This window comes from Rattus norvegicus, chromosome X (genome assembly GCF_021556685.1).
Source record: "Rattus norvegicus strain SHRSP/BbbUtx chromosome X, alternate assembly SHRSP_T2T, whole genome shotgun sequence".
In the NCBI taxonomy this organism is placed as follows: domain Eukaryota; kingdom Metazoa; phylum Chordata; class Mammalia; order Rodentia; family Muridae; genus Rattus; species Rattus norvegicus.
In genome coordinates this window covers 156,060,972-156,082,144 of record NC_141554.1, presented here as the reverse complement: position 1 = coordinate 156,082,144, position 21,173 = coordinate 156,060,972, and the positions used below count along the sequence as shown (strand labels likewise).

The following is a 21,173-nucleotide window of genomic DNA, read 5'->3' as shown; positions in this document are numbered from 1 at the left end:
GAATACTACCTGCTTTCCAAGAAATCACCAAAATAAGCTTTTAATTCTGTGCTGTAGATTTAATTAGGCTGAATTTGAAGAACATCATTTAAACCTACTTTCTCTTATAGCATGGTACAAACTATTAGAGTATCCAGGGACAACTCAAGTGTCTAATCAGAAGATCTAAATAAACTGGAAATATAGAATACCAATATTAAGACAAAGTGATTCTCTTTTTCAAGATGACAACAGGAATGCCCAACAGAAAGGAGTATCCAATTCACTTGCAGTTTTAGTTCTTTGTATAAAATGAGATTTTTGCTTTTAGTCTTTTCTGAGTTATACCATCCCTAATTTAAGCAATTCTCATATACCAGGCAAGGGACCCTGACATCAAGGAGCTTACAATGTGGTTGAAGAGACCAACAAGAAAACATCTAAAAACATGCTCTTGGGTGAGCACACAGGAAGGTGGAGCAGGTGGGAGACCTGTGGTAGGTACACAAGGAAAGCTTCACACACAACAGGGTCAAAATGATAAGGCAAATGCAGGAAAAAACCAGTCTGGGTAGAATAAACCCACACTTGGGTTTCTAGTGTGCACATCTAGATAGCAGCAAAGCTGATAAGTTTTAGAGAATTCCAAAAACTTCAGTAGGGATTAAACTTCCTAGAAGACACAGCGGGAAGACTGGTAGAAAATGACACTGGACATGTAAGGGAAGAACTTCTAAGTGGAATGATTGAGATTTAGCTCAGGGCTGTGGATTCAAATACCCACAAACACTCCTCCACCAGCCCCCAACCATGAGGCTCATTTTTAGTCTTTCTTAACAAGGGGAATAAACATTAAAATATCAACTTAAAATGTATTTTTCAAGGAATGGTTTCCTACCTGCCAAGCCTTGGGTTCAGGTTTCTGGGGTCCCCCTGCTACAATTGATGAAACCACTAACACCTAAAGTAGTATAAGGAATGCAAGTGATGTGATTAACTATTATGAATGAAACACAGAAGCCTGAACGCAGGACTTTCACTGCAGGACTTCTAAATCCATTTCTAAATAGTTAGGTTAGTTCAAATAGTGAAAACCACTTTCTAAAATATGGCTTTAAGAAGTAACTAACATATCTAATAGAAGGTACACTTTGAGTTATAACACCTGCAAAATTTAAGGAGTTATAGCATGAAAAAAAAGTCCACCCTCAACAGAAAAAAAATGACCCCATTAGGTTTATAGCTTAAGATTTGTCACTGTGAATAAATTGAAAAATTACTTGTTTTGTAATCTCATATGGTATCAATCCTATGTGAAAACCTAGAGTAAGAGTAGCCTACAAATCTAACCAGAGAGAAGAGCCCAAATAACAAATGTGGAGTCTCTGTCAAAGAAATTACTCTCGGTGTGGTTAGAGGTGACAAGTTAATTCTTACCCTCTGGACTTTTGTACTGTTAGGTTGAGAAAAATGGGTGTTTTCCTTTGTATCTAAATGTTTCTTTTCTTCAGAGGAATTAGATCCAACCCTTGAATTATTGGAAGGTAGGGAACTTGGTGGCAAATTTTCCTTGATAAAAAATATAAAACACAAAAACAATTCCAATTTTATGAGTATTTAGTTCTATTACCATGTCAATGACGGGTTTTGTTAAGCATAGCCACTTAAATATTTATAAAGAAATCTGATAATTCTACATATTAGGAACAAACAGTTTAAAATTCACATTTTCCATTAACAATGATGTTTAAGAATATACTTTACTAGAAAGTATTTTGACATATATAAAGCTACAGGGCATAAAAATTATGTAATTAAAAAACAAGTCAGGGGGTAGAGAAAGATGGCTTTTAGTAGAGGTTAAGGGAATACACTGTTCTTGCAGTGGAACCAAGTTTGGTTTCTAGTACTTGTTGCAGGCAGCTTACAACCAAGTGTGCTAGCGCTCTCTCGCTCGCTCTCTCTCTCTCTCTCTCTCTCTCTCTCTCTCTCTTTCTCTCTCTCTCTCTCTCTCACACACACACACACACACACACACACACACACACACACACACACTTTACTGAATAAAAAATAAACCTTAAAAAAACACTAAATGGATTTAACTTCAATGAAAAGACTGCTAGTTGATATGAAAATTAAGCTTGTGCATGGACAGTACTTTCAGAGTACAATTGCATCCAGGGTTATGCTGTGCCTTTCCACACTCCATACAAGTACTTAAAAGGTTACAACAATAAGCATATGTCCAGATAGATAGGGTTACAGAAGTCATGTCGGGGGAAGCAATCTTATATGCAAAAAAGGCACACACAGAATGAAAACACTTATCACATAACCCTTAAACAAAAGCATTTATAAAGGTTGTCTATGCATGCTTTTTGTCATTAATTGCTGAACCAGGGATATACACTTTATAGTAGCAAACTCATGACTATCCATAATAAGATCACAAATACAGGTTAAAATTACCCATCTAAAGCCCAGCCTTACAAACGTATAGTAACTGGGTGGTAGTATACACTTTTCGTCCCAAAACTTGTGAAGCAGAGGTAGGTAGTTCTCTGAATTCGAGGTCAGCCTGGTCTACAGAGTGAGTTTCAGGATAGCCAGGGCTACACAGAAAATTTGTTTTGAAAAACAAAAAGCCAAGCCAAACCAAAACAGATAGTCTAGTATCCATAGTATTAGGCATGTCCAATAATTTGAACAATTATCAATAGTAGTAGAGTACATGCCCAGTAGGCTCAACATCCTGGATTTGATTCCAAGTATCACAAAAAGAAAAAAAAAACACATGCACCATTACAGGAGCCTCTGTATTAATACATTAAAAAAATAAAGTCAAGCAAACAAAACTCTTTCCTCTTAGATAAACCAGAAAAATAAGCACCATTACATACCTCTTCTTGTGGGACACTTTTCTCATTTTCAGCTTCGATCCTCACCCTCACAACTCCTGACTTGTCCACAATCTCTTGAATCAGTTTTCCATTTTTTCCTATTACTTTGCCTAAAATAAATAATTCACATTTGGCTCTAAGACATCACTTAAATCCGACAAGCACACTCCACCATGAACCATCCTACACATACACATACGCATTCTGGATTATAAGATTCAAAACAGAAGCTTTTTAGGAAGATAGTTTAATTATAAATTAGTCTCATTGATTAGGTCATTATTTAAACTTGTTTCGTCTGATACTATAGCGGATTAGTACTTGTGAACTGATGGAGTAATTTTGAAATTTTAAAGGTAATTCAAAGAAAACCCTTTGTCTCACATAAGAGTGTATACTTTAAACTCACTGGTACTATGGTATTTGGCACTCTATAAAGCTCTATAAAAGGAATTAAGGAAAAGAAGGCTAATAAAAGTATTTGCTTATTTGACAATTTCAATTCTCATCTAGCTCTTACTCACATTCCCTCATTTATACATACAACCTATTATTAGAATTATGCACGACATATTTGCAAATGATGGTCTTAAAAGTTTCAAAGGAGCTTAGAAAGCTATCTAAATATCTAAAAGGAACAAAAATTCTTCAGGCCAATGTTACTATCAGAGTATTATTTCTATGTATTAGTCACAATATAGAACAGCATGTTCATAGGTAAAGCATACTTTCAGATAACTCAAAACTACAATGAAAAGGCTTGTACGTATTCTTTAGTAAACACCTGTTGAAACTCAGAAAAAAAAATCTAGTAGTAGTAACTGTCTCACTGTAAAAAAAAATCAGTTATATATAAAACTAGGAGATGGCTGCTTTCACAGCCACCATTATGTATGAGTGTAAAGCAAGAATTTACAAATTAAGCGCTACTAATTCTAGAAACCTACACACAAGGCATACCAGATTCTAAGGGGAACCTAAATCACTTATATGAGCCATAGCTGAAATGCTGCTATATTCTTATTTTGCCTCACTGGAGGCAAAATTGGTGAAAAGGGAAAAGTTGCTTCCTAGCTATTTTAAATAAAACACTAGCAAAAGATCTTGCAGAAGGATTCATAGTTCTTATAATTAGAGCCACAGTTTTGACATTATTGCTGTGTATGGCTTCCTTACTCTTTTACCTTGAGCTCTTTTTTCTGGTCAGTGGTAGAGAACAAAACTCATGCTACTAAACCAGGATTTCTAATCTAAAATCTGTGATTATTCTGTTATTATTTCTGCTCTACTCTTCTTCAAATGAAATGTAAGTACATACAAAAAAAACCTACCTGAAGTCTTCCCAATTTTTTTTTCTGTAAAATCCATACATCCTCATGACAGTTGATTTTAATAAAGGTGTAAATTAGCATAAAGAAAAGTAGGATTTTGGTATGCTTCTATTAAGATAGTATCTTAACTACCCTAAGTACTTGTGTCATTGTCAAAGTGTAGAAAGAACAAGCAAATTTTTCAGGAAGATAAACTGGTGTACATACTGAAAAAGGCTTGTGATTACTGTTTGGATCAGTCAGTAGGTGAGACTCGAGAACACTCAAGTAACAGTGATTAAGATATCACCCTGAACTCCTTCCTGACAAACCTTACAAAAACTGATTTCTGAACAAGCCCAGTACTCTTAGTGTTGCAGCATGTCTCATCAAGCCAGAGTTCTCTTGTTTTACTAAGTATAAACTAAAGAAAACTCAATTGGACTGATTGACTGCAATGGGCTTTTTTTTTGGTGTAAAGTAACCTTAAACACCCTCTACATTTAATCCAAGTTCTTCTTTGGTAATTTAATCTAATCTTATATATTGCAGTTACTTCCAAATTCCAACAGAACAATTTACTCTAAGTCTGCTGTAATAAAATAAAGAAGTTATGAATAAATGAAAGAGAACATGGAGTTTCCTTCTGTGCCCAGAATTGTGCTAAGTACTACAAATAACAACACCTCATTAAGCAACTAGACCATGAATTACCACATTGATATACATATTAAGTGAAGGGAAAATATTCTTCTCTCAAGAGCTAAATCAGTCACCCAAAGTCACAATGGTACCAAATATGTATAAACATTTTCACCTACTATAGTACCATCAAAATAAATTTTAACGTACATACATGTTTTTGCCACAATTGTCAGTTCATTCTGTGTTATGTATGTACCATCTATACAATGAGTAGTGTGTTGATAACATTACATTCACATTCTTGTGTTGTAGCATACATGTAAATTAGTTTCACTAGCATTTGTACTTATTAATGGTAAAAAAAGAATACCATGACTCTTGGACACATTTTGGAGTGAGGATCTTGCTATGCCTAACCCATGCTATCCTTGAATTTGTGATCTTTGTGCATCTGCCTCTGTTTCCAGAATGCTGGGCTATTGGCTCGTAATTTTAAATGACATGCTGGAAGATATTACAATTCTATTTTGACAAAATATAGCCTATGAATGTTTTAAGCTATATACATAAAATACATAGAAAGTTTGTTCATTTTATTCTTTTATAAGTGAATTAAGAATGTACCCCCAAATCATTTATAAATTCAAAACATATTTTTAAAAGTACACCTGTGCCTGTTTTTAGTTTGTTCTACTAAAGACAACTGAATAATTTGGGAATGTTAATACTATGTCTAAGCAAGTCATATCCAGATCTTGAGTTCAGAGATAACTGACACAAATGCTATTATTTTATCAAATATCACCAAACTATAAGGAAAACATTCAATGCTATGATAAAAAAAAAGTATGGTTTGAGGCTAGGTAAAAATGATCCTTTCAGACATTTATAAGTCTGAGCTAACAAAGTATTTCTTGTATATCTTCTGAAAAACTATAATCTTGGAGTATATATTTTCTATATACTGTAAGAACAGGCTACATTTCCAAGACTGCTTCAATCAGATTACACTTTTCAGTGATGAAAAGAAATTTAGTATAGAAGTTGTGTACTAGAATTTTATTTTTTGTGGTATATATCAATAGTTATTTTTGACTTACCTACTAAATTTCGTGGAACTTGTATGACATCTTCAGCAAATTCCAGAAAGCTTCTAGCCTTTTTGACTGCATCTTGATCCTAATAAAGAAGGGTGAGTGGGTGTAGTATCAAGGCAAAAAAAAATTGGCATTTGAAATACTGTTTATTTGCTTCTCTGAGGGGGCGGCAATTGGATTTTATAGTGAAATATTTACCTCTCCATAAATATGAAATGTGCAGGTATCCTCATCTAAATCAATAGCAGTGACCCCAGGTACTTTTCTAGCTTGCTGAATATTAGCACCATGAGTACCAATAGCTAGACCCATCAGATCTTCTCGTACGATAAACTGTTCATGAAATCTTGAGGCAAGCTGCCTTGAACTCTGAAGAGAAATGCACAAGTGATTAACTTGTTTTACCAATTATTAAGTCAATTTCATTTAGGCCAGCCATGTAAATTATCTTGACCCTATATATCAGGGTCCTATAAATTGTTACAATAGAAAAACTAATTTTAGAATCATACATAAGTTCTTTTGAGGCTACTGAAGGTCTATGCCATTTAAAAGGTTTTATTGTTGTTGTTATTAACAGAAAAGAGCTTATTGACAGTTTTTCAAGGTTATGTTTGTAAACCTATTTGCAAGGCTGCCTTTGTTAATCAATGATATCCACAATGTAATAATTAAGGAGCAGACAAAATATTCCCAATTAAAAATAGCTCACCTGGTCTGACAGACTCAATTTAATTTAAGTAACAAATAAAAATGTATCTTAAATAAAAAAAATATTTACTGCACTTACAATGGATATATAAATACTTTTTCTAGAAATGGTGACATTTTCATAATATGTTACCAGGTATGGTGGATCTAAACATCCTTCTGTTGAAATGTGGCATTAAGACAACACCCCCGTACTCCCCAAACACAAGGAAAAAAAATCCTAAAACTTTGTGGTTTAGCAGTTAAGAGAACAATCCCAGAATATCGAAATCGCAATTTTTCATTACTTATATGTTCAGAGTCTGTAAGACTTTGTGATCTGAATCCATAAAAGCTTGATGAACTCTTTAATATTCAGCAATGACAAAACGAAGTTCCAATGATACCTCACATATGTGGATAATCACTGTCTTTAAGAAGCATATCAAAATTGAATGTTTAGTTCTAGCATGCCATTAATGAAAACTAAACAGATTAGTGGCTCATGTTGAAAAATGGGTATTTTTTATAAGGATTTATGAACCTCTTTAATATTAGTAGTGAAGAAAATAGGCATGCACATATCATTATTCAACACACCAGATAATTTGAATGAATGAATATATCTAATGTAAACAAGTTTAAAAGAATAATAATTGTTTTAAAGGTAATGGTAGTAAGTACACAAAATCTTCTAGGATTTTCCAAGAAGTCACATTTTTAGATCTTGATTCATTACCCTGCTTCCTTCTTCCCATTGCTAATTTATGGATACATGTAAACCAAAGGTATAGCAAAGGATATTCAAGAAGAATTAGATGCTTAAGAAGAGGTATATGAGTTCATAATACTCACAATGAAATTAAGAAGGCTGCTGTGGCCTAAAAGTTATGAGAAAATCACTAAACCACAAAAGTGTGAACATGGGGGACATCAAGAAAGAATGAGATCAAAAACAAATAAACAAACAAACACCAATCAAACAGACCTCAACAGCCATTTGGCATACAAGTAAAATTTTCCTTTTCTGTTAAGAGTTCATCAATCACACAACAAGTTGAAAAGTGGCAATTTTCACAGTCTTGACTACCTTTTTTCTTAAATAGAAATCTGAAACTGCCCCTTTCTTTTGCTATAGCAACTGATGATTTCCCCTAATGAATAAATATGAGGGACTCTTCAAATTGACAGTAACCTACTTGAGTTGGTACATTAAAACAAAACCTATTTAGTTTCTATGGTAATGAATGGAAGTACTAGATAGTTATCAATGAAAGTAAATGCATGGTGATGACAATTATTGGAGAATTAATAAAAGTAGATAAAATGCACCTTAAGAGACGAAATAGTAAGTTAGGGAAATAGCCTCTGGCAGGAATCTGAAGACAGGAGTTTTAAAGAGTGACAACCAATTAGAATGAAGAAGTTCTATACCCTTTTAAACAGAGATAAACATACATAATGAAAGGAATAAGATTAGATATTTAAATACTCTCTAGTACTTTAATGATAACATGTTACATAGAAGCATTGTCTCACTTTATAGCAGCTTTGACACACTTTTAGTAAAAATGAATGTCCAAAATTTCCTTAAAATATATGACTGCTCTGTAATTTCAAAACATCAGGCATGAAAATTTTAGTATGCTTATATTTTGTACAATTTAAATTTCCAAATTAGAGGAAAATAGGAAATAGTAAATAAACAAGCTGTCCATACTTAAATTTGAGAACCATACAGTTATTTCTGGACAGCCTTACCAGCAGTGCTAGGGAAAGGAACATACCTCCAGTTGTTTACTGGCTTCTTCATTTCTCAGTATAAGAGACAACTTGGTGCGCAGACTTCGAAAGTGCATGTCAATTAACATGTGGGCTCGCTTTGAGGTGACTTCATTGATGGACTGAGTGATTTAAAGTTAACAAGATTATTACCAAAGCAAATGCCCCAAATGAAATAAACTCAACTAGACAAAAAACACTCACCAAAATTACCAGCTGATAATTTTCTGGATCATAAGTTACAGAGAAGGCACCAACTGCCTTTTTAAAATCCTTATGTGCCGATTCTTTGGCACACCTAGAAATAATACATATTCATTATTAACATGAATGATCACCAATCGCTAGCACAAATATATGCAGATAAAATTATGTACTAAGAACCTAGGATTTATACTAAATTTCTTTTATTGTAAAATACTAGCTCTATTTACAAGGTATGTTCTTTTACTGCACATCTTTGAAATAGTTAAAGCAAACATTTGATACAATAAAGGTTAAAAAAGCAGCTAATTAAAACAATTTTATTTTTTTGGAAAATTTTATGCATGAACACTCCTTCCATATACCCTCCCATCTCCTGTGTCTCTCTAGCTATTTTTACCATTTATTTACCCATGTGTTTCTATGTGTACACATGTATGATGTTATTCTAGATTAGCCTTAAACTCAATTACACAACCAAAGCTGGCCTTTGCCTCTCAAGTGTTGAGACAAGAGACATGTATCACATCTGGCTAAACAGTTATGCTCTTAAGGAATCACTATTAGGGCTAGATTACTGAAGAAGCTACATTTATAGGAATCACTCTTTTCTGTATAATTCTTGATTTTGTTTATGTATATGTCAATATATTTTTGTGGGCAATCTGAAAACTTATGGAGATAAGCTACAAGGTATCTGAATTCTCCTTTTTCTTTTAAAGAGCAGCTATGCCTGTTGAAAGAGATGAAAACATAAAGATGACTTGTATACATCACCTCTAGAATTAAAAATAGAATTTTTATGTATTCTGAACTATATGACATTTATCTAGGGTGGTAGTCCACATCAGACTTACTATACCTTGAAAAATTAACCTCTTATCTGAAGTGTTTATCATCATTACAGATAAAAGATTACAGACAGGGCTTTTCCAAGCCTCTTCAGCTCTAACTTAATATGTATTTTTCTGAAAATATTGTATCTAAAAGGGAAAACATCAGGAGAAAACTTTGTAGTCTACAATGTGACTTTTGATAGAATTATCATTTTGTCATTTTCAAAATCTTAGAACCTTATGAAAAAAATCTGTTTATAGAACTCAATGTAGGTTTACACACTATAGCCATATATCAAGTAAGTTTAAACAAATACAGGACTTGCTTGATTATATAACAAGGAAAAATAATTTTTTCTTCACTACTGCAAAGAAACTACTTCTGCTAAAGTTAAGATACAAAACATTACTATTTTAAAATTTACATTCTGAATTAGTAACCCATATCAATATCCTAATTTATATGTATGTAGGAAACAGTATATAATATTTTAATTTATATATGCATAGGTATGTGTATATAAAACTGTATATTTGTCAGAACACACGCCCTTGCATGTTGCCAGAATTTCTTCATATAGCAGTATTTGTATATCAACTCACATTTGTCGTAAATCTTCTGGCACTTCCAGCTTGATCTTATGGAAAGTATCTTTTGTAGCAGGTTTGTTGGGATTAACAGATCGTAGACGCTCAATTGTGACAATTTCATTGTATGTAGCATCACATGCTGCATATTCTATCACATAAAACTGAGAGAAATAAACAAGTCATTCTTAGCAATATTTTTAAAAGAACGGAAACCTATATAATTTTTCCTATTTTTTTTTTTTTGGGATAGGATCTCACAATAGCCAGACTAGCCTAGTACTTACTATATAGCCATGGATGACCTTGAACCCCGATCTTTGTGACTCAGCCACTGAGTACTGGGATTAAGAGCATGCATCACCATGCCCAGCTCCTATCATTTAAAATATAAACTCTTGGGGGGGGGGCTTTAATCAACAGAAACACATAGCATATAGTAAACCTATAATGAAAACATTTTTATAAAATGACTTAAAATTAGGCAGTAATTAAAAATAGATGTCAAAATTAAAATGTGAGTTTAGAAACTGTAAATAGTATGAACAAATATGCATTTTCCTACCTCACCCTTTATCATCCTCACTTTAGCTAACCACCAACAGCAAGGCTCTTTTTCATTTGCTCTGGAATAAACCTACACAAAAATTATAAAACAGAATATTTATGGTTAACATAATTTAGAAGCAACAGACATTAGACACTGAGGAAATCTTAAAAAGTCCATATGTATCTTTAAAATTGTATGTCATATGACTTTAATCAAACTGTACATATATGCTGACTTAGACAAAGATACATAATTGGAAACAACTTGAGAACTCACGGTTAAAAGCACTTTGCTTACTTCTCTGATCTATGTCAGAAATACTTAGCACTCTTGACATGGACACTTGAGAAAAGCTGTTATCCATAATATGGCTAGATTTTCTTCTGTAGGTATTCAATAAAAATGTATCTGAAATCATGTAAGCATCATTTTATTTTATCATAACAAGGAAAACCAACCTAAAGTTACTGACAAAGGCAACAACTATGTATTCACTAAGCAAATACGTTCATTGACCACTCAGCTTACTAGGGTCCTGGCCCTCATCTCTTCTGATGGCTACTCTGCTTTTCTGGCGCCTCCTTTGAAAAAGAACAAATCTATTCTGGCAATCTTCTGTATACCACTTTTCTGACTTTCAGACACTGCTCTAATAACTATCTCTTAGAAAACCACTCCAAGTTCATTTGCAATGTGTAACATGCAATCTTTTGTGAAGACATAACAAATAAGTATTAATAGAACACAAGCGCCATGATCTGCTATGCCATCTCACTAAGCTTCTGAGGTAAGTTTTCTGATGCATCTTATTGGGCTTCAACTGCTGTGCAACTTAATAACAAACAAACTTATAAGCTGGCCTTTACACAGCAAGAAGCCCACAGGAAAGGAGATACCAGAGGGTTTTAAAAACGAACAAATACATGTATTTACTTGGTGATGTTATGGGTGCACATGCGGTGGTCAGGGGGCAATCCCCAGGTATCTGCTTTCTCCTTCTATCATATCAGCTCTGGGGATCTAACTCAGCTCATCTGCCCTGGGAACAAGTACCCGTATCTACTGAGCCATATCAGCAGCTTAAAGGCCTGTAGAGATTTAGATAACAACTGTATTTACAATTAAGATCTCTTGCAAGACCAAACCCAGAATACAGTAAATACAGTTTTAGGCTAACAAGTAATATGTTATTCCTCATTTAAATTGCAGCGAAAAGAACAAAGGTTTGAACATTCAGAGACCTCCAACTAAACTCTGACATGTCATTGCTGCCCCTGTATTATCTTCCACTTAGCTTTCTCTTCCTTCATATGACTTTCACCTGTCATGACATTAGCTATCCCAGCTAGAATGTAACCTTATCAAAGGGAAAAGACTGTCCTATTTTTATGTACTTGGTATCCAGAGCAGAAAATTAGCATTTAAAGACCTAATTTCACATTGCTTACCTCTAACAAGTACCTATTTATTTGCTTTGTTCATACAACAAGTATGCATGAAACCATAAAAAGTAATGCATTATACTAAGCCCTGCAGAATTTTTAAAAAGAGCTAAAAATGAGGCTTGGGAAGTAGGAGGTAAAAAGAGACTACAAAATTGTAAGATAAATTGTAAGATAAGTAAGACTATAAGGCAAAAGTATATCACAAAACCAATTTTCAATGAGTAGAGAATCACAAATACAATGATTTTGATCAAGTTTCAATAGCACCTTTTATTCCAAGAGCTCATTGGTAGATGAGCAGGTAGTTTACAGTTATGCCCTGTAAAAGGACATTTGGATTATATATGTGATATAAAAGATATATATAATATATATATATATATATATATATATATGAGATACTGCTACTAAAATAAATTTTAGATTAATACTCAATTAAATAAAATTATTTCTTTTTGCTTTTTGAAACATGGTCTCTCTATGTAGACTTGGTTGTCTAAGAACTCAGTTCTGTAGACCTGGTGGGCCTCAAACTCTTAGAGGTTCACATGCCTGTTTCCTGAGTACTGGATATAAAAGCCATGTGCCTCCATACCTGGCTCTAGAATTCTTAAAATAATTTCTTTTATTGGTAAGGCTCTCATTTATGAAGAACTGGCCTCTAACTTGCTATGTAGCCTCCACCTTCCACCTCATAACAGCTGAGATCATAGGCATATATCATATTCATGTTTTGTTAGAATTATTACTTTCCTTTGTAAAACTATTTTTTCCAAATTCATTTTGCATAAAAAGTGACTATAATAGTAACACATAAAAAAGTATTACCTACACAAAGATTTAGAGATGGGGCAAGGGTCTACTAATGAGGTAAAGGAACTTGGGATAATAACAAGATATTCCCTGAGTGTGGTTGAATAGCCAGTATAAGTACTACATAACATTTCAAATCATTAACTCAAAGGAATACTCAAAACAATATGTCCATTTCAACTTTAACACTCAAGGCAGTTTACATACTGTTAAAAAGCAAGGTATATTTTAAAAGTCAAACAAAAGATGCCCTCAGTCCTTGGTTATTTCATGGCTTGGGAACTCACCTCAACTTCATCACTTTCGTTTATATCTTTATTATAACCTACAGGTGGTGGGAATCTCACATCATGGAAAGGAATCTGTCTCTCTGGCTGCCAGCTGCAAATAAACAAAATATTATTTGACATGCTTCTGGTGTTTAATGCAAATAGTGAACATGCTGCAATCAACTTTGGTTAAGTGTGACTCTTGGTTTAAAGAAGCAAATGCCTTCAAATGGCCATTTTTTTTTGTGCATAATGGCAATGTAGAGACATTTAAAGGAAGTCTACATGCAGCATAGCAACCTAGGCTTCCGCATAGTTTTTCTAAAGACAACAGATCAAAACTATTACTCAAAAGGTTTTTCTTCTAATAATATTAACTCTGAGACTTTAAAAACTCAAGTTTACAATGGAAATTCCTTTGATGCTTAAATTAGTATTGACAATTGTTAGTAATATCATCAACATATTTCTACTTGCAAAATAGTTCTGATTACATTCCATCAACCACAGTAACTATCCTCTACTTCCCAAAGCAAAATGGCAGTCAGCACATTAGCAATTCTCGACTCACTTTTCCCCCTTTAAATTTTAGATCCCACGAGGTAGTCAATTCTTGCCATAGGTAGCTGGATGCTGATCTACTGGTATGATGTATCAGCATGGACAGGGTTGGTGGGGGGTCTCCTAAACCATAGAAACCCAATAGAGACAGCCTACAGGAGTTCAATTAAGTTATCTAATTTTCTTAATTTAAAATATTGAATAGCTTTAAAACACCATATTTTTTTTTACTTACAAAGACATAAAATACTAAGTAACAAATTTTATAAAGACACTAGATGATTTAATCACTTAGAACAGTCATTTTTTCCATTAAGAAAACAGATCTGTTTTGTGTAAAAACTTCTGTGCCTGTGTGTCTGTTAATGTGCATGGACAGAGGCCAGAAGAGATTCAGATAGCCTGGAACTAGTTTCAGGTGCTAAGAACTGAATTCCAGTCATCTGTAAGAACAGTAAGTATCCTTAACTGCTGAATAATCTTTCTAGCCTCATAAAATGTCTCTATTTTGATATAGGAAATTCTAATAAAACACTATTGAGGAATACTTATTTGTCTTTTTTTCTGTTCTATTGTACATGAGGACAAATAAGTCAGAATTTGTGGAAATCTGTTGAATGATGAAATTAGACTGACTCCCCCACTATGACGTATGAATGCATTTGAAAAGAGTATAACTAGAATAAAGCAGAATGGCTTTTCTATACTCATTGATTACTAGTGATTTTTAACATGTTACATACAAACTGACTGGTACATTTCACTTGTAAGGCATACAATGAAAAATATAAATTTCTTGGTTCCAAAGAAATGACAATGACTTTAACTCTAAGTACCAATTCAAAGATGTTAAACATAGGTTAAAAACTAAATCACGGGTTGGGGATTTAGCTCAGCGGTAGAGCGCTTGCCTAGCAGGCACAAGGCCCTGGGTTCGATCCCCAGCTCCGGAGGGGGGAAAAAAAAAACTAAATCACCCTAACTGAGCTATTCTTTCTAAATGAAAGAATCCTATCCTATAAAATACTGTGTTTTCTTTCACACATTACTGATCAATCTACCCGTCTTTTAGATGGAAAGCCAAAAGGTAAGCACAGAAAATACAAAGATTCTGTTTAACAGTTTACAGGAGAAGCTAAGATAGTGAATCAAAACGCCCATTTTTGAAAACAGTGTTTTACTAGTGAAGGAAATAAGCAGATAAAATTATAATTGCAACAAAGGTAGAAGCATGGCTAGCCATTAAATAATGCTTACAATGGACCTGAGTTGGTTCTCAGCACCCTTGTTGGGCAATTTACAACTGCTTCTAATTTGAGCTCCAGAGATTTGATACCTCTAACATCCATCAACATTTTCACTCTTGTTGCACATACTCACATACATTCATGTACATAATTAAAAGTAAAAAAAATAGAGTTTAAATACAAAAAAGATGAACCACCAAATTATCCATGATACCTTCATTAGAGATGTGATATTATAGTTGTCTATTGTTTAATGATGAAAACTTAAAGTAAAAAGGCAATTATGGAACTTTTGTCTTTACACATTCAGGCAAAGATATTCTAGTATTTAAACTTGTAAACTAACATTATTAGTCTAGAGCATGGAACAGGGTTCAATATTCTGTTAGTCCTTTCATCTATATCCTTCTAAGTGTGTAATAGGCATCAAAAGTTACTACTTTGTCCTGTCAGTAGCTTAAAGAATCTAAGTTTACAGTCTAACTTCAGATTTTTCTGAATTGTAGTGAATTGCAGGTCTACACTTAATATTTTAGAAGCAATGTATTTGTTTTTAGTGTTTAGTATCTCTGTGTCGCAGACTGCAGTTTGAAAGATTTACTGAGATATTCACAATTCAATAGTGTGTAGTATGTTCTCAGATAATATATAATTATTGTTAGTGAACTGTAGTATATTTTTATCTCCACAACAGGAAGTATTTTACACTTTAGATATGGCCTTTCTCTCATACCCCTAACAAGTCTAAGCAATCACTATACTACTTTCTTTTTTATTTTTACACTCCAGATTTTATTCCCTTCCTGGTCCACCCTCCAACTGTTCCTTTTTATTCCATTTTTAATCTACAGATTTTCAGTTTGCCTTGGACGTACTATTATTATGGTAGAGAAAAGCTAAATGTTATAACTGTCATGTACCACAGTTTAGTAAAAATCTTTTTTTTTTTTTGGTTCTTTTTTTCAGAGCTGGGGACTGAACCCAGGGCCTTGCGCTTCCTAGGCAAGCGCTCTACCACTGAGCTAAATCCCCAACCCCTAGTAAAAATCTTAATACTGATACTAAACTTATGTGTACTTCAGAGTATCAAATGGCTACCTAAAAGAATGGCCTTTATTAATACTCAATGAATTTAGTGACTAGACTTTTCTTCCCCCAAAGAAATGATAATATTTAGACTATTGACTTTTTCAGACAGCCATATTACTAGATTTTTAAGTACTGTTTTATGATCTAGAAACAAAAAGCAGTAAAGATTACCTGTCATTATTATTAAAAATATATGAAAAATAAAAATAACCTAATGAGGAAACATAATTTCTTCTGGTAAAATAAACCATATAATTAAAATCACTACAACCATTTTTATTGTAAACACCCATAAATTTCCACATTTTCAACTTTTAATAAAATTACAAACTAAACTTTCAACTCATTGAGAAAAATGTGTCTTTTGTTTTTATAATCAAATGGACTTAAAGATCAAGATTATATAGTAAGGACCTCTGAAGTAGCAAAAGAGAGCCTTCCAATGATTTAATACTGAGATCTCTGGGAACTTTGTTTTGTAATAGGAAAAAACACTCAAAACAGACTTCAATTTAAAAAAATGAGGAAAAAGGGAATGGGTATAAAATATTAAAGGCCTTCAACATTAAGATTATATAGTGAAAAACTTACTTGTTTTCAAAAGCAACTGTTATAGAATCTTCATGGACATCTTTTACAAATGCCTGCAAGAAAAACCACAACAAATTAACTTTTAAGCTTCAAGATCATTTAAATTAAACTTTAAAAATATTTAAGGATAAAACGGAATTTTGAATGAAAATCAGTTTCTTTTTTTTTTTTTTTTTTGAAAATCAGTTTCTGATGTTCCCATCTTCACTAAATCTATTTTGCCAGGTACTATAGATTAGGCTTTAGGAATACAAATAATTACAACACTAAATAAGAAAAACTGACTCAGAGTTTAGCATCTCATAATTCAGTGTTGAGAATGAAGTTAAAGGTACACTTTAGGCTACATTATTAAAAATTAAGAAACTTATTCTAGAACCAGATGCCTAGCAGTAAAGATAAGCCTGTAACTTATTCATAAATGATCTATTGTCCTTTCCCTCTTTTCATTTACCTATCTTCTACTTGCTTTTTAGGCTTCAATTCAGGTAGAAACTACAACTAAGTTAAATTTAGTTAATGTACTATTATCTTGGAATACTTAGAATAAATTCAATGAACATCTAAGTGGACTGTTGCCTAAGATGTTCCTCTCCTAGCTCTGGTTAAGGTCTGGTTTTTGGTAGTGTTGTTGCTTTCAAAAGGGAAGATATACTGGAAAGGTGAAGTTTCTATTGACCTTTAAAGAAAAGGATGAATTAGCCAAAGACAGTAGAGGATGGAGAAGCAAGAATAAAAACATAGACAACAAAAAGCAACTTGAGATTGCAAAACAAAAAAATCAATAAGAAAGCTGAGACAATGAATGAAGAATATAATTTTAACCCCATGATGTGTGTGTGTGTGTGTGTGTGTGTGTGTGTGTGTGTGTGTCCCCATATGGGGGTTGGATGGATATCTCTACAACTCAAGCAATAAATATTCCTTTGAGAAGACAGCAGCATCAGGGAGCCTATTTCATAAGGAAGCATGTGTCCAGTGTGCTCAGGTATTATTTGTTCTATTCAACAACAAATGTACCTGATTTTGAATGAAAAGTTGTGGGAACTGGATCTTGGTTTTATATACTATGGAATAAAATTGAGGAATAGGGGAAGATGTCCTTTGTCCTCACAGAGTAGCTAATACCAAGTTAATAATGTATTTCTGGGGGAGATTATTAGATTGCCAACCAAAATCAAGACTTCCATTATCCTTCATTTACTAAGAAAAGGAAAAGGTAACTACTCTCCTCATCCTCATGAAAGTTGTATGCTGTTTGCATTCCTTGGCAACAGCACAAGAGTGTACATAACAGCACTAGCTCTTTACAGTACATAAAATATTGAAAAAGCTAAACTCTTTAGTCAGCAAACTGAACTTTGGTACAGCTGGGTGGAAAATTGTCCTTTGTAAAGCAAAGTCTTTCAAAAGCTGGTCTTTGCTGTTTGTATTGTCTGTGGTAACCAGAAGTGACCTATGGCTATTTACATTAAAATTAATTACAATTAAATTCACCTGCCACATTTTGAGTGTTCAAGAGCTATGGATGGATCAATGGCTATTGTAGGGTACTATTGATTTAAAACATTTAGAAACATTAAGAGTTCTCAAACTAACCATAAGAAAACACTCTAGAAGTCAGCCTTAGTCTTCTGACTATATGGCTATATTCTTATTTCTCCCTACTTGCCTAAATTATTATCTAGTTTAATCATATGCATTCAGTGCATTTGCCTATTTCCTAAAAATGAAGTGTTCTTTCAAAGGAGAGCTGTAAATGGTATAACTAAAAAAGAGAAGACAGCAAAAAAGCCAAAAAATAAAAGAGGCAAAAAGAAATGTTTTCACAGTCCTAGAATGTAATTCGGGATGAAAACTGTCAAAAATAGTTTGAGTAATCATCACATCCCAACAGGGCCACTGCCTCTCAGTTAATGAGGCTTATCTATGTATAGATATTTGCATGATTGTTTCAAAATCAGTCATTTTAGTAACTATTTATACACTAACTGATATAGAAAGCATTTAATACCTTCTGGTTACTGCTTTACTAAGTAAATAAAAGAATCTAATCTGTGGACTCTGCCCTGCACACACAATAAGGACAATACATCCTGTCAGCTCTAAAACCTTTTAGCAAAACTTCTCCACAGGATTCATCTTTCCATGTGTTCTCATCATACTTCTTCCAATGATGCTTTTTAAAAATCTCTGACTCTCTCTTAACTCATGCACTAGGTTCCTCCAGAGAGCTATCACCTCATCTACCAACTTGAAATACTTCATTTTGCTATGATTCGTTCCTATCCTGCTAAGTTGATGTAAAAACAAGAGACTGAGATGATTTCTGTGACATATTCAAAGGCAGATTAGATGAATGCCCAAAGAGCGTCACTGCACCTGACAGGTAGGGTTGTTAATGGGATCAGAGAACTTAGAAGTTGAATTTTGTTATGAATTAAATATAGGCTCAGAAATCTTGGCTCTATAATATAATAGCTGCAGGATTTGGGAACCTCAGATTCCTCATTTTTAAGTGAGGACTTAGACTAGCCTTTTAAGGTTGTAATTTAACTATATACATATATAATTTTCATAAAAGATTCAAAACAATAAATGCCTTTGTATTTCAAAATGTTAGATTCTCCCTCTCTATTTTAAAAAGGGCTTTAATGGGGCTATCAAAGTAGAAGCTCTTAAGGGCACAACTGAAAATTCCAGTTCTCCACAGGATGTCAGTCACTCCAAAGTGCTAATGTTTTCCTAAGGAGAGATGAGACTTATCCACTCACAATCATGACAGATCCAAAGACTGTTATCTAGAAAACTAAATGAAAAGTCTTAATGGTCAAATAAAAGCTTAAAAAGTAAGATAGAACAAAATAGGGATAGTCCTACAAAATTACTAAATAATAAAGGTTATTTTTACTCTGGGAAGAAAAAAAAGGCTTTAGGGTTTGAAAAAAGTGATAAAAAAATAAAGCAGTGACCAAACACACTAAGGTTGTTTTGGGGAAAAACAGAAATTTTAAGTCATCATAGCATCCCCCTTTTAAAGACAATTAGGCCAAGTCATAGTCTTGAGGATATATAATAACCAGAACTATCTAATGCAAACACTGCTTTATTAAATCAGTGCAAAGGACAAAAAGCCCAGTCCTGTTTGGGTAAACTTTTATTCCCCTATTACGACTTCTCCACATATCTTAAGTTTTAACATATCTAACTAGGGGTGAGGAAACCTAGCACCTACATTCCAGCTCACAACAATCTGTACATCTCTACCCAGGGAACCTGATACCCTCTTCTATCACTTCCTTGGTTCACATACATACATGCAGGTAGAACACTTATACATGTAAAATAAATTAAAACTTTCCTCCTAGAGATAAATTATAGGAACATATAAGATGTATGATTCAAACCCAAGGTTTCATATATACAGCATGTTTTTATTCTCCTCATTTCACATGTAGGCGCTAGCAATATAAAAGAATGAATAACAAAACAGCAACAGTTCATCCACAAATTCTAAGAAAAATATGATTCACTCTGACCAAAGACAACAGGTACAAAGAAAACAGCATCCACTGACTTGTTTTCCTGATGTTTACATACTGTTCATATAAGTTACACTTTTTCAGGTTTAGAGAGTTCCTACAGTAACTAACAAAAGCAATCTCCACAGCAGAGTCAAAGATTTGTAACTTTACTTTCATTAGTAAGAATTTATAGGAAAATATTTCAAACCAGAGGGTTAATAAAAAGAACACCGATACATAAACTGGAGATTAATGACATCTTTGTGTCCACAGTTAAAAAAAGATAATACAGGGGTTGGGGATTTAGCTCAGTGGTAGAGCACTTGCCTAGCAAGCGCAAGGCCCTGGGTTCGGTCCCCAGCTCCGAAAAGAAAAGAAAAGAAAAAAAAAAAGATAATACAACAATTGTAGTTATAGGATGCTAAGGTAATGTCATAGTAACAAATATGAACAAAGATTATAATGAAATTGAAAAGTGGGCAACAAGTAGAATCAACTTTATTTCTTCAAACTGAATTTTATCATTTCATTGTCAAAAGTCTGATTTCCAATCCCAGATCCAAATCTTTCAGCATGCTGACAAGCATTAGTAATTATTTATCGCATCTCCCAATATATCAATACCCCTTATATAAATTAAAACGGCAGGAGGAAGTTAATAGAGGCAAAGTAATGTCTAAGACTCTACACCTGGGAATTATTACCATAACCATAATCCCAACCATCTTCCAGAGTGGGCCAGAATCTGAACTCCCAAGTACCACACTGGACAAAATTTTGCACAAAATTAGTAATTTTGGGGTTATCAGAATACAAGTATGGAACTGGAATTGCACATTTCCAAGGTGGGGTGTTACATCCACAAGGACACTAAATCTTACAAAGGGTTTGTAGATTTGGGAGGATAAAATGTGGTAATTTACATCATTCATTTCTTTAACATGTGAGTTAACACCCATACTTGAAGATTGCTGGATTTCAGAGAAAACCATGAATATGAGTTTATTTAAATTCTATGTAGGCTTAAAAATTTCTTTTTTTTTTCTTTTT

General features: G+C 33.4%; 1 protein-coding gene across 23 annotated transcripts in view; it reads right to left on the bottom strand.

Annotated features, from left to right (window-relative positions):
* The window catches only part of Fmr1 (fragile X messenger ribonucleoprotein 1), a 37,802-nt gene that overhangs the window by 12,851 nt on the left and 3,778 nt on the right, over positions 1–21,173 (bottom strand). For 15 of the 23 annotated variants that reach the window (XM_087599129.1, XM_087599135.1, XM_087599138.1 and 12 more), the window contains 10 exons: positions 16,600–16,652; positions 13,130–13,223; positions 10,600–10,671; positions 10,050–10,198; positions 8,611–8,704; positions 8,412–8,528; positions 6,133–6,303; positions 5,938–6,016; positions 2,883–2,992; positions 1,417–1,548 (listed from right to left, as the gene is read on the bottom strand). In XM_087599129.1, coding sequence (XP_087455255.1) covers positions 1,417–1,548; positions 2,883–2,992; positions 5,938–6,016; positions 6,133–6,303; positions 8,412–8,528; positions 8,611–8,704; positions 10,050–10,198; positions 10,600–10,614 — 867 coding nt within the window. In that variant the 5' untranslated portion in view covers positions 10,615–10,671; positions 13,130–13,223; positions 16,600–16,652. Of the gene's footprint in view, positions 1–877; positions 941–1,416; positions 1,549–2,882; positions 2,993–5,937; positions 6,017–6,132; positions 6,304–8,411; positions 8,529–8,610; positions 8,705–10,049; positions 10,199–10,599; positions 10,672–13,129; positions 13,224–16,599; positions 16,653–21,173 lie in introns of all 23 variants that reach the window. The other 8 variants (XM_087599128.1, XM_087599133.1, XM_087599126.1 and 5 more) reach the window with 1 other exon arrangement.